The 14300-nt window shown below is 40.2% G+C and overlaps 1 protein-coding gene across 1 annotated transcript in view; it reads right to left on the reverse strand.

The window, feature by feature from the left end:
* Window positions 1–11677, reverse strand: part of MAEA (macrophage erythroblast attacher, E3 ubiquitin ligase) — a 35025-nt gene extending 23348 nt beyond the window's left edge. The window contains exon 1 of the mRNA XM_060769285.2: window positions 11385–11677. Within this exon, the coding sequence (XP_060625268.1) occupies window positions 11385–11453 (69 nt within the window). The 5' untranslated portion in view covers window positions 11454–11677. The remainder of the gene's footprint in view (window positions 1–11384) is intronic.
* Window positions 11678–14300: the final 2623 nt, after the last annotated feature.

Below are 14300 nucleotides of genomic sequence, written 5' to 3' on the forward strand. Positions count from 1 at the left end.
TAAAAAGTAGCTTAGTGATGTGCGAGGATTATCCCATCATAAAATAAATATTTCGACATTCAAGGATTTTGAAAACAAGAATTAACAGGTTTGATACTTTTGCTAGTTGAAACAAATTAGGTCGGTACATATGAGAGGGCCTTCTCTTTAGCAGTGTCTCAACTATGGATCTCTCTAACAAAGAAGTCAGGCTTGCTCCAGCTCTTTTAAACTTCTGATAGGCAGCCAAAACATGGCATTCAACACTTCAAACTGCTGTTTTAATTGTTTCAAAACTGGATTCTAAAACTGTTTTCAAAGCATTTTAACACATCTTTAAATGGCTATTATCTTTGTACTCTTTTAATTCATCAAAGAGCTCAGGTCAAAACAACAATGCCCCTGTCAACACCTCTTAATCCTAATCTTGGCCTAATCTTAATCCTAATCTTAATCCTAATCTTGGCCATAAACTTTATGGCCAAATAAGTACATAAATTTTAGTTTTCTCAGTTCAAGCCTGACATGATACTTAGCAGAGAGTGATCTTCCCAACCAGTAGCTAGCTTGTTTTATCCAACTGGAAATTCACGCAGTTATAGTTTTTACAAACATACAAATGTCCCACTTTTCCTCTTACAAAGAAATGATGCAAAGCAGTGTTTACATATTTTTAAATTATAAAAAAATAATGGTTAAAACACAACATCTAAATGCAGCACCAAACCAAAAAAGTCAGAAATGAGATAAGAAATCTAAGCCTGCTATACTTTATGGTTTGCCGATTCAGATTGATGGCAATTACAATCCTCACAGCCATGCTTAGTTGCCCTGAAAAGCTGTGAATGTTTTATTGTTTGATTCTGGGAACTCTGCCACAGAGGTTCTTTGGAATGCAGTACAGATATAAGTTACTTTTTAAAAACTTACTGAAAAACATGCCTTATAGAACTTATTCAGCACCACAGCAGCATGGGAGGGATCAGAAACTGAGGCAATTGATTCATCAATTTCTCTTCCTGACTGTAATCATTTTTAAGCCAATCAATAGTATAAAAAATAAGGTTCCTAAAAGTATAAAAGATTGGTTTGTTTATTACATAGTATTTACCATCTTTTTTTTTGGTTTTGTTCAAAATAAAATTTCCTTGCTCTTGAGATTTCCTTTTACTTTCTCACTCCAAGAGGGAAATTCCCGCAAGAACCACCAATTTGGAGGGCAGCGGTTTAAGAAAACCAATGAGTTAAATTCAGCAAAAGAAATCAAATGCTTGCTTAAAAAGAAATGTTTCACACACTAGTGAAGCATGGGCAGGAAGATAAGCCAGTCTCTAAGGGCTAGGAACTGCACATATGAAAGTTGACACAATACTGAGTTACATTTTTAAGCTATTTGTTTCTCTCCAAACCTACAAGTTTCCTAGTGATATGGAAACTTACTAAATAATGAATATTGGAGCAGTTCAGTTATGACGGAAACTAAATAAAAGCACTCCGAGCAATAACTAATATATAAAACTCATAGGAGCATTTCAAAGTGACAGCACACTTCCAAGGTTGGTTTTGTTTTCTAAAAAAAAAAACATTTTAACTAGATTTTGAAATTTTAAATAATTTTCAATTTTAAAATGATTTTGAATCAAATTTCAACATTTTCTTATATCTATTAGTTTTTTAAAAAGTCTGAAGCCAATTCTGGTGGCTACAAAACATGAAACTATTGATTATATTCCATAGATATGTTAACAGCAGCTTATAGAGATAGAAGGTAACCTTTTTCATCCAGTTAATGTACACGAAATGTGTGCTACTGGTATTTCTCTTTCCCTCTGTCCAAATTAATAAGGCAGCTAATGAAGAACTTTGGAAAGTGGAGGGATAAGCAATTAGTAAAAGCATGGAGGGATAAGCAATTAAATACCCCATGGAAAATACAAGTACTGAAAATGTGCAAAATTCCCAAAATACTTTATCTTTTCCAAACCCTATCAATAAATATAGAATATAAACAATTAAAAGAATGGGATAATACTTTGAGAGAATTGATATATGGGAAAAAGAGAAACAGAATAATGAAAAAGATTCAATATACCCCAAGAGAATTCTTGGACGGGGGTTTCCACATCTACAATATTTATAAGGCCTTCCAATTAAGATCATACTAAAAATAAGTTTAAAGGGAGAAGATAAATGCATAAAGGTAGAGAATGAAATAAATGTAGGATGGGGAAAATACGGGCTATACACTAGGGATATTAAAGAAATAAAAGAAAAACTAATGGGACCAAGAAAGGTAGCATACAACTGTTGGCAAAAATGGCAAACGCTAAGAGCATATAAAATATCAGGAAAATCTCCAATTAAAAACATGGGACTCTCGAAAGGTTGGCAAATAACTTAGAAGAAAAGGGATTACGGAGGGTAAAATATATATCAAGACAAGGTGGAGAGATAATTAACAGGCCAGAGTTTTTGGAAAAGGGGAGGGGAGAGAAAATTGGTTAAAATTAAGAGGGATTTGGGAAAAAGTAAAAAAAAGGGACACAAGAAATAGAGGAAATAATTAGGAACACAAATAAAATAAAAGCAGAAAAATATAACAAATTAGAAAAAGGATAGTATTAAGATGATATAGAACTCCTGAACTTATATGGAAAAAGGGAAGAATTTGAAGTGTTGGCACTGAAATAAAGAAAAGGGTATTTATTCGCATATGTGGTGGGAGGGTTCTGAAATAAAAAAATCTGGCAAATGATACAAGGAAAAATTCAGGAGATATTACTGATTAAAAATTCAAATTAATAATAATTTGCTACTATGGGGAGTGTTGGAATACCCAAGTATAAATTAAAGTAACAATAAGAGAAGCGCACACGGTGATTGCTAGAGGAAGGAAAGACAAATCAAAATGGACTTTAAGTAATTGGAATGACTTTATGTACGATCAAGTGTTGTTAGACATTACGGAAGTTATGACTAAGCAAGTAAAAGAATGGACAAACAACTGGGTGAAAAATGGAGGAGCCAACGATCATGTCAAAGAAAAAATAAAAAGACTTGACCAGTGGCTGGATCTGCAAGATTAGTAGAAACATACTGTGTTGAGGAGGGAGGGGGGGGGGGGATACAGAAAGATTTGGATGGTAAATGTTAAAGAAAAGGAAGTACTATTGTTATGATTATAAAATTCAATTTAAACAACTTTGGATATATCATGAACAACTTTGGATATATCATAAATGAAAAAGACCCTAATTCTTGAACTGAAAATTCAAAAAGAAACCAGACAAGTAGCATTATAATGATTAAAACACTAATAATTTTAAAAAATGACAAAGTACATGTAATCAGTTTAACTGAAGTGAAATTAACGCCGCCACAATCAGGCAACCCCCTTTATTGGGAGTAACTGTAATTCCATAATAATATGCAGATTTTCAAATTCTTCAAAATCAGTAACAAGACATCTTTAGCACAACAGTACCCAAGTATCAGGAAGTGTTGATAGGGCTATGGAGAGGAGAACCAACTTGGTGCATCATTTCTGACAACCCAATCAAGATGAAGTATACATTTTGCCTGCATTAGACAACAGTGTAAGCCTTTGGGAAGTGGATCTACCAACACTGACATCATTGAGGAAAGAAACAACTGGCAAGAGCTTCTGGTATTTTCCTTCTGTATTTTCCCCAGTTTATTATGAAGTAAAACTCTAGAAAGAATCATCTCATGACAGACAGCTAGAGCTATAAAACATAAAACTGTATCTTCCATGTCTGCATCCTCACTTCTATCTTTTGTCACACTTATGGAATACCAAAATGACCAAATTGGCCCACAGTAATAAAAGAGAAGAGGACCTTTTCATCAGCCACCCCAAGACTGTGGAATGACCTGCCGGAAGACCTCTGACAGCTGAATGAGCTGTTGGAATTTAAAAACTACCTAAAGACCTATCTCTTCTGGCAGGCCTACCCAGACAGTATTTAAACATGAATTTTAAACCCGTGTTCTTTGTTTAATCCTGCTTTTGTGCATTTTAATATGTATTTTATAGACAAATGTTTTAGTATGTATCTTTTATAGAAATATATTTCGAGATGTATATTTGTGGGTTTTTTTTAATGTTTATGTGTTTCCATTATTTTGTAATCCTCCTCAAACCATGAGAATTGGGCAATATTATTATTTGCTTCAAAGGCATTATAATCACAGTCTACTCTCATATATATCTATTTTCAGTGGAATTATGAAAGTACAGCTATTCCCCAAGTTACAATCATGCGCCTTACAAACAACTCATAGTTAAAAACAGGGGTGAGATAACAGGAAGTGAGAAAAATTTACCTCTAGAAAGAGAAATTAACTCCTGGAAGAGATATCATGCAGAAAAGGTCTTTCCACTGAAGTTTTAGAAACCATTCGTGTTTTCACAACAAGGCAAATTTTTCAAAACCCAATTGTCATAGGGGCAGAAAGTGGAGTGAAATCTTCTGAACAGACAGCAAAACAAACACCATCAGTGTTAACCCCTATGCTATCCAAAGAGAGATATATGTGTGTGTGTGTGGTTGGAGTTACACGTTTAAAATGTACCTGTTCTGACTTATATACACATTCAATTTAAGAACAAATCTACAGCACCTATCTTGTTCGTAACTTTGGGACTATCTGTAATAGTACATTTGACTATATTTCTAACTCGATTTCACTCCGTTCACTTCAATCCATGTATTAGACAACCAGAAAAACACTATAAGCTCCAAAATAGCCAGCTCTCACTACCCTTGAGCAGTCATATTCAGAGTGACACAAAACATAATCCAGATAATCAGTGTAAGGGAAACAATTATTGTAGATGCATTCCCATCCCAAATAAAACAGGCTTGGCAGAAAGGAGAGATTCTGCATGAAAACTATCTCCACTTTTTGGAAGTATATAAAAACGCTATAGTCTTTTCTTTGATTTTCATACCAGATTTACTATGGTGAAACTTTAGACACACAGATGCATTTCTATTTTTATTTATCACTGATCACCAAATGATAGCAATCTGACATGTTGCATTATCTGGCATATTACTCTTGACTTGTTCCACTCAATGCTCTGGAATATAATGAATCTGTGCAGCTCATATATTGGCTTTCTGGAACATACTGCAGCAAGCCACCATTGCATATCACTACAGAATCCTAAAACATTCCTATTTTGATATTTATGAACATACTATAAGACGTTATCAAAAGATTAACAACAGTAAAGGCATACACTATCTTGCATCTCTTTAAGAATGGCCTTCATTCAGGAAAAATGCCTAAAATTCGTCCAAGTACTGTCATTATACAGACTGCAGGGAAAATACATTACTTTCTGCTGCATTACATTGAAGTTACAAGGAATGGGGAGGCCACTACTCCCCCTTTCTTTCTTTTTTTGTACACTGATTGCATGGCATGATTGCTTATTATTTTTATTTGCTTTTACTGTGTGTTTTTCTATCCAATGCCATGGTAAGCTTCTTGCTTTTATACCAATGCTTATTTTCTCATGTTCATTATTAACCTGGAAGCCATTTTCTGATAGGCAATTTAAATACTTATAACACGATAATTCTGTGGATACTTACTGAGATAGAAATCCAATTGTATCCATGTTTAACTCCATATATTACATATAACATAATGAGTAGAAACATTTTGTGTGTGTGTGTCAGGAGTGACCTGAGAAACTGCAAGTCGCTTCTGGTGTGAGAGAATTGGCCATCTGCAAGGACGTTACCCAGGAGGTGCTCAGTTTTTTTTAATGTTTTACCATCATTGTGGAAGGTTTCTCTCATGTCCCTGCATGGGGATCTGGAGCTTTTGGTCTTCAGTCCTACCAACACAAGGGTTTAACCCATTGCGCCACTGGGGGTTCCAGTAATAAAAACATAAAAATACAGGAATAGCAGCCTTTTAACCAATAAAATCCACAGATCTTCATTTTAGAAATTCAACAGGGCTTACTCGGGAATAAATGAGACTACATTTCTATATACAATTCCCTGTAAACACTCCCATATAAAGGAATTTTTGATGAAACACATCATGGCTGCACTTTAAATGTTCAAAATAAATAAAAGCAATAAAGATAAAGATGAGGTAATATTTTAAGAAGTAATAATTAAAACAATAATGGAGGAAAACTAAATGAAGTGTCTAGTTGATGCATCCAACACTGCAAGAATTTGAAACAATTTCAAAATTCTGATACTAGGAGCCCTAAGTGACGCAATGGGTTTAAACCCTTGTGACGGTAGAACTGATGACTGACATGTCAGAGATTCGAATCCGGGGAGAGTGCAGATGAGCTCCCTCTGTCAGCTCCATCTCCCCATGCAGGAACATGAGAGAAGCCTCTCACAAAGATGGTAAAACATCAAAATATCCGGGCATCCCATGGGCAAAGTCCTTGCAGAAGGCCAATTCTCTCACACCAGAACCAACTTGCAGTTTTCTCAAGTCACTTCTGACATGAAAAACAAAAATTCGATACTTAATACTAGTTGCCTTAATTGATTGAAGCTCTAAATGAAGAAGTATTTTGGAGAAGTCCAAAACAAACAGCAATGTGTGCTTCTTTAAAACAGATGGCAGGACCAAAACTGCTAACCTTATCCTACTCTTAAGCGACACCAGTGACAATCAAACTCTTAAACGCATACCATTTTCCTTTAAATCCTTTTCTTGTAGTATAAAAAGCTTGAAAAGCTAATAGTATCAAGACATATCTTCACAATGATATGACTACATCTTTTAATGAAAAATAGAGGGAAAAGAGTTTTAGTAATACAAGAAGTTTAAGGGAAAACAGTTGTTCACTTTACTATCGATTTGGGCAGATTTTAAATAGAAATACATAAAGGAAAAGATTTGTTCACATGCAAATAAGGCCTTCTGTGGTGAGTCACCATGGTTGCACTAGGCAAGTTATGTGCTCATAGAAATACTTTGGTATCATCACTAGCCATATAACTACATGAAAAGTCGAAGTGCATCTTATCAATGCTGCCATGTGCTTCCAAGTCAGCTTTAATTTAAAGTGACCCCTTCCTAGTTCCCTTAGCAATTTTTTTTCCAGAGGAAGTTTGAAGAGAGTGTGACTGACTTCTTCAAAATCTGAACCAGGAAAATTGACTTGCTCAAGATTTTCTGGTAGGTTTCCATGGCTGACCAAAGATTTGAATCCTGGTTTCCTAGAGACTTATCCCAACACACCAATCATTATTGCCATTAAAAGTTTGTACTTTATTAATATAATCCTCTCCCTCTTTAATCTAATCTAATAAATCACTCCCCTCTGCTTCAAATCAATTTACGTAGCTCAAAAAGGTTTGCTTTAGATTAGTATTTTTCAAACTGTGCTCCTTCAGATGTTTTGGGATCTCAGAAATCCCAGCTAGTTTAACAGTTATTAAGAATTGTGGGAGCTGGAGTCCAAAACATCTGGAGAAGTAGAGTCTGAGAAATACTGCTCTAGATTGTGTTTGGATTCTCTTTCTGTACTTAGTGACATGAAGAACACTCTTTCAAAGGATTCATATTACATTATATACTTGTGTATAAATCAACCTCATATATAAGTAGAGGGCAAGATTTGGAGTGAAAATTATGAATTTTGCTTGAAGCTGAAGGTAAAACTTTGGGGCATATAACAAATCTGATAGCCTTTAAAATGTATGCAGGAACTATACTTTAAAAGAGCTAAAGAGGAAAGCAACTGTTTGTTGGAAGGGTTACAATTGGGGTATGTTTACATTGCATTATTAATCTACACATACTCCAATTCTATTAATTTGTGCCAACATCTTCACAAATATGGGCAAGGAAAGGAACATAAATTAAGAAAATGAATAAGAACACGGAAAGCAATCTGCTCTCTATTAGGGCATCAGTGCATGAGGCAGTATCAAGAAGTACTCCCACCCCATTATTGCTCCTTGGCAAAACAAAAGAAAGGGCAGTCCTCCCTCCTTACAGACCTTCTCTTTCAACCTGTGGCATCATCAGCAACATGGAAGATCCCAAGCAAGGTGATTTACTTGACATTTTGGGCACCTGAAGTGTAGGGGAGTGATGGTGGCTATATTTTAATGTCTTCTTACATAAGCTTCTCTGTAGTGACTGTAATAGCAATTTTCAATAGGGTCTTACAGACTTTTCAAATGGCTGCCATCATTGCAATCCACCTCAATCCCAAAATGGCAGATGTGCAAAATTCTTCAAGTGCCTCCATATTACTGAGCACTTCTCAGACCAAAAAGGCAAGGGAGGGAGGAGACTCCTTTTTCTCTCTTTGGTTTGAATGAGGGAGGTGTACAGGGTGTGAGTGCTTCTAGCACTGACCACTGTACAAGTTGATCCAAGGTTTGATGAGTGATTTTTTTGTCTATTTTTAGCTTACATGTAAGTATAATATATGGTAAATAGTTTTACCACCTTCTCATAAGTATAATGCAGAAAACACACCTGACACCCTTCTATCATCATACATTGGGCATTTAACTTATATCAATTATCGAATGACCATACAGATACTCCTTTTTTGGGGAAGGTGCTTTTAACACCTAGTGCTCATGAGTGGATTTTCCAATTTTCTAGGTCCATTCCAATCTCATTTACAGCACTTGTTAAAACTGAAAAAGGAGATTATATATCAATGCACATTTTCCTGTATCTTCTTTCAATCCCATCAGTGGTAGGTTCCATTCATATATAGATCCTGCATTCTAGAAAGTAATGCTGAAATATTACTGGTCCATAGCACTCATACTATCAGGTTTAAAAGGGCCTTTTTGTATCCTCCATGCAGTTCTTTGTCACCATAATTTCAGTATCTTCAATCTGCTGTTGAAATAAGATCTTTTCATCAAATTCAGATGGTGCTAAGAAAATGCTAAATAGGCACCTGGAATGAACAAAGTTGGGACAGTGATGTCCAAGATGGATCTGATTTGTAGCTTTGGGATACTGTAAAATCCAGACTGATCTCTAGAGGTCTAAAGCACTAAAAAAAAGAACATTGTTTAATGCACCAGTGTATTCCAATGACTAGACAGTGTGGCCTCAGATGCATCCCATGGAAACATCCTCTCCAGACTGTTTAAGTGAGGCTGTCCTTCAAAACTCTTCAAAATATGGTTGGAATTGCTGTACCAATCATGTTACATCACTGCCTGTGCTTACTAGGGCTAGAAAGCTATATGATTCCCATCTGGAGGTAGAAACTCCAGTGATTACAGAACATGGCAACTAGTTTACTAGCTTGAATTCAGAGCCATAAAAATGAGCTACATTGGCTCTTAAGTCTGTTACCAGATCTAATTCAACAGGCTGTAACTGCTATAACTTTCAAGCCATAAAAGGCCTCCCTAAAGGGTTTCATATACAGCTATCTGCATACTAAGCTGTTCTAGCTGGACATCATAGTCGATCTTTCAGGCATAGTATTGCTGCCAGACTCTGTTCTGCATACTGTAATATATGCATTTGAAGAGCATTATATTTTATTTGCATATTTTAACCATGTTGTGCCCCACTTTGAGCCATAGGGAGGCAGGTAACAAAGACATTTATTTTTATCTAAAGATTGTGTTGTTGAAGGCTTTCATGGCCAGAATCACTGGGTTGCTGTGAGTTTTCCAGACTGCACGGCCATGTTACAAAAGCATTATTTCCTGATGTTCCACCCACATCTATGAGGCGCCCCTGGTGGCACAATGGTTAAACCCTTGTGCCAGCAGGACTGCTAACTGACAGGTCACTGGTTCGAATCTGGGGAGAGTGGGTTGAGCTCCCTCTGTCAGCTCCCCATGAGGGGACATGAGAGAAGCCTTGCAAAAGGATAGTAAATCATCAAACATCTGGGCATCCCCTGGGCAACGTCCTTGCATGCAGATAATTTTCTTATATCAGAAGCCACTTGCAGTTTCTTAAGTCATAGAATCATAGAGTTGGAAGAGACCTCATGGGCTATCCAGTCCAACCCTCTGCCAAGAGGCAAGAAAATTGCATTCAAAACACCCCCCCACAGATGGCCATCCGGTCTCTATTTAAAAGCTTCCAAGGAAAGAGCCTCTACCACACTCCGTGGCAGAGAGTTCCACTGCTGAACGGCTCTCACACTCAGGAAGTTCTTCCTAATGTTCAGATGGAATCTCCTTTCTTGTAGTTTGAAGCCATTGTTCCACATCCTAGTCTCCAGGGCAGCAGAAAACAAGTTCACTCCCTCCTCCCTAGAACTTATTTATACATGGCTATAATGTATCCTCTCAGCCTTCTCTTCTTCAGGCTAAATATGTCCAGCTCTTTAAGCCACTCCTCATAGGGCATGTTCTCCAGACCCTTGATCATTTTAGTCGCCCGTCTCTGGACACATTCCAGCTTGTCAATATCTCTCTTCAATTGTGGTGCCCAGAATTGGACACAATATTCCAGGTGTGGTCTAACCAAAGCGGAATAGAGGGGTAGCATGACATCCCTGGATCTAGACACTATACTCCTATAGATGCAGGCCAAAATCCTAACATGGAAAAAAACAACAACAACACATCTATTGCAGGCATCTTCAGAGGTTGTGTGAACTGGGCCCTTTCTATTGCACTGTAAAATGTGACACTTGTTTTCTAGACAGGCCCTATATTCCAGGATCTGATCCCTGGTTTTCTTCTTTAAACTGGATTATATGAGTCTGCATTTCCAGATAATCTGGGATAAACAGAAAAATTGGGATCAGGTCCTGGGTTAAAGGGCCCTAAGAAAACGAATTTGACACTATCCTTCTTAAACAGTCGAAGTCATTATTTTCAGGCTCTCTGGTTTGCTCATTTGTCTGTTTTAAAAAAAAATGTTTTTGTTTGATGGATGTCAAGCATTTTAACACTAATTTATTTGGAAGCAATTTACAAAAACCATCGACCCATGAGGGCAATAGAGGCCAAAAGGCCTTCCCGTCAAAGCTCCCAAATCACAAAGAGCGGTGTTCAAAAGAAAACCTCAGCAGGTGTTTGACGGAGAAGCGCCAGTGTGACGGGGCGACGACGGAGGGCAGGCGCATCCCCTCCCACCACTGCCACACAATAAAGGAATCTGCAAAGGGCCCGCCCCCGGCCTCCTCTCGCTGCCAACCGCCGCTGAGCCGTGAAATCCTCGGCTGAAGGCCCCGGGGAGCAGCCTCCCGTTTTGTGGCCGCGGGGAAGGAAGGAGGGAAGGGACCGGGCCCCGCCTGGGAGGAAGAGGAAGCCAGGCGGAAGTAGGCCAGCCCTGCCCCCTCCCGGGAGTCGCCCTCGAAGGGAAGGGAAGGGAGAGTGAGAGGCCTGGCCCAGCGCTGGGAGTGAGCGAAGGAGGCCCAGGCGGCAGGCACCCACCTTGAGCGTGGGGTACTCCTGCACCTTCAAAGTCATTGAGAGCTGAGCCGCGGATTCCTGCACCGCCATCTTGGGCACCGGGCGCTGAGGAGGACGCCGCGGCACCACTGCCACCGCCTTCCTCCTCTTCCTCCTCCTCTTCCCTCAGCGGCTCCTTAACGCCAACAGCCCCCTCCCTCCCTTCCTTGCTTGCTGCCTTCCTTCTCCAAAAGCGAAGGGACGCTCTCTAGACAGGCCCCGCGCTGCACTCTGGGTAATGGAGCGCTTCCGCCTCCTCGTCTCAGTCTCCTGACAGACGGCGCTTCGGCCGAATAAAGGCTTCGCTTTCCGCCCCGCCCCCCTGGCCCTCAAGCCCGAATGGTTGGCCAGGAATGGGCGGTCGCGAGGCGAGGCAAGCAACCAATCATATTGTCCTTCTTAGATCTCTTCCCGACCCGGACTCTCTTTTCTTTTATGAGGTGTATATTCTGTGCAAACCACTGAAAGAGTTTGGAACGACAGCGTTGATTGGAGGAGAGGCGAGGGGCCGGGCGGGGTTTAACGAAGGCCAGGAAAATATAACTGACACGACCCGGTGTCAAATGTTGTCAGCGTGCTTTGGCCCAATCGGAGCCGGATGCTCGAAGGGTGGGCGGGACTTACAAACCCAAAGCGGGAGGCGGGAGTTTTGATTTGGTTCTTGGTACAAGCAAGGAAGAGACAGGCAGGCACAGAGAGGTAAAGGTCCAGAATAGGTCTACGTTCAAACTGGATGCAGTGTGGTAGGAAAGCAGAAGCGCGCTTAGATCTGCCTTTGAGTGAGGGGAAGGGCCCCTGGCACCGGCGAGCTAGTTCCCCTTTCCTTTACCTGGCAAAATGGCACTACCTAAAAGAATCCCACACCTTGTGTGACTGTGGAGCAGTGGACAATCTGTATGCTTGTCCATTGCGCCCTGCCTCATATACAGAGGAGGAAGTGTTGGAGGCTACAGGTTCGCAGCTTGGGAGTTCTCCTGGATTCATCACTAAGCCTGGAATCCCAGGTTGCAGCGGTGGCCAGGGGAGCGTTCGCACAATTTAAACTTGTGCACCAGCTGCGCCCGTACCTTGGGAAGTCAGACTTGGCCACGGTGGTCCACGCTCCCGTTACATCTAGGATAGACTACTGCAATGCACTCTACGTTGGGTTGCCTTTGAAGACTGCTCGGAAGCTTCAAATAGTCCAACGACAGGCAGCCAGGTTAATAACTGGGGCCAGCTCCACTGGCTGCCGGTTTGCTACCGGGCACAATTCAATGTGCTGGATTTGGCCTATAAAGCCCTAAACGGCCCCGGTCCAAATTACCTGTCCGAATGCATCTCCCTCTATGAACCATCACGGAGATTAAGATCCTCCGGGGAGGCACTGCTTTCCGTCCCACCATTTTCACAGGCACGATTGGTGGAGACGAGAGACAGGGCCTTCTCGGTGATTGCTCCCTGGCTATGGAACTCCCTTCCTGGTGAGATCAGGTCGGCTCCCTCCCTCCTGTCCTTTAGAAGGATGGTACAAACTTGGCTGTGGGACCAAGCTTTCGGGACAGGGCAATAAAGCGGCAATGGGAAAGATGACAGGGCCAATTGGATTTGACCTGGATGACTAGGATGGTTTTAAATGGTGTATTTTAATATTTTGATTTTTTTTAATGTTTATGTATTTTATGTGAATCTGTGTCCCGGCATTGAATGTTTGCCATGTATATGCTGTGCTCCACCCTGAGTCCCCTTTGGGGTGAGAAAGGCAGACTATAAATGTTTTAAATAAATAAATAATGCCATTGCTGTTGCCCATTTTTGGTCAAAAGATATTTAGCCGCCTTCATACCTTCTATTTTATCAGTTTTATACTAATTTATGCAATGCTTTTGAGACGAAATAAATAAATACTAGCATTGTTGTTGTTTATTCATTCAGTCGCTTCCGACTCTTTGTGACCTCATGGACCAGCCCACGCCAGAGCTCCCTGTCAGCCGTCACCACCCCCAGCTCCTTCAAGGTCAGTCCAGTCACTTCAAGGATGCCATCCATCCATCTTGCCCTTGATTGGCCCCTCTTCCTTTTTTCCTTCCATTTTCCCCACCATCATTGTCTTCTCCAAACTTTCCTTTCGTCTCATGATGTGGCCAAAGTACTTCATCATAGGCCTCTACTATCCTTCCCACCAATGAACAGTTGGGCATTATTTCCTGGACTATGGACTAGTTGGATCTTCTGCTGGTCCAAGGCACTCTCAGCACTTTCCTCCAACACCACAGTACAAAAGCATCTATCTTCCTTCGCTCACCTTCCCTATGGTCCAGCTCTCACATCCATAGGTCACTACGGGGAATACCATTGCTTTTACTATGCAGATCTTGATTGCGGATCTTGGTTACTGGCATTAGGCTCTTGTTTGTTTAAAAGTATGTCTCTGGACCCTTCCACACAGCTTTGAACTGGGTTATTTGAGTCCACACTCAGATTATGTGGGATTTCCTGCCTTGATATTCTGGGATATAAGGCTGTGTCGAAGGGCCCTCTGCGAAGGGCTTTGCTCTCAGCCAAAGAGGGCTGTTCTGTGTCTTCGAGGAGGCTCACTTCTGGTGATCCCGTCATGGGGTTTCTTTGCAACCCTTCCTCTGACGCTAAGAGAGTGTGACTTGTCTAAGGGCCCTTCCGCACAGCCCTATATTCCAGAATATCTGCTTTGAACTGCGTTATCTGTGTCCACACTGCCATATATTCCAATTCAAAGCAGAAAATGTGGGATTTTGTTCAGTTGTGTGGAAGGGGCCTTAGTGCTAGGTTCCTTCTACACAGCTATATGAAATCCACATTATCTGTTTTGAACTGGATTATATGGCAGTGTAGACTAAGATAATCCAGTTCAAATCAGATAATGTGGATTTTCTGCTTTAA

Source organism: Anolis sagrei, chromosome 3 (assembly GCF_037176765.1).
Source record: "Anolis sagrei isolate rAnoSag1 chromosome 3, rAnoSag1.mat, whole genome shotgun sequence".
In the NCBI taxonomy this organism is placed as follows: domain Eukaryota; kingdom Metazoa; phylum Chordata; class Lepidosauria; order Squamata; family Dactyloidae; genus Anolis; species Anolis sagrei.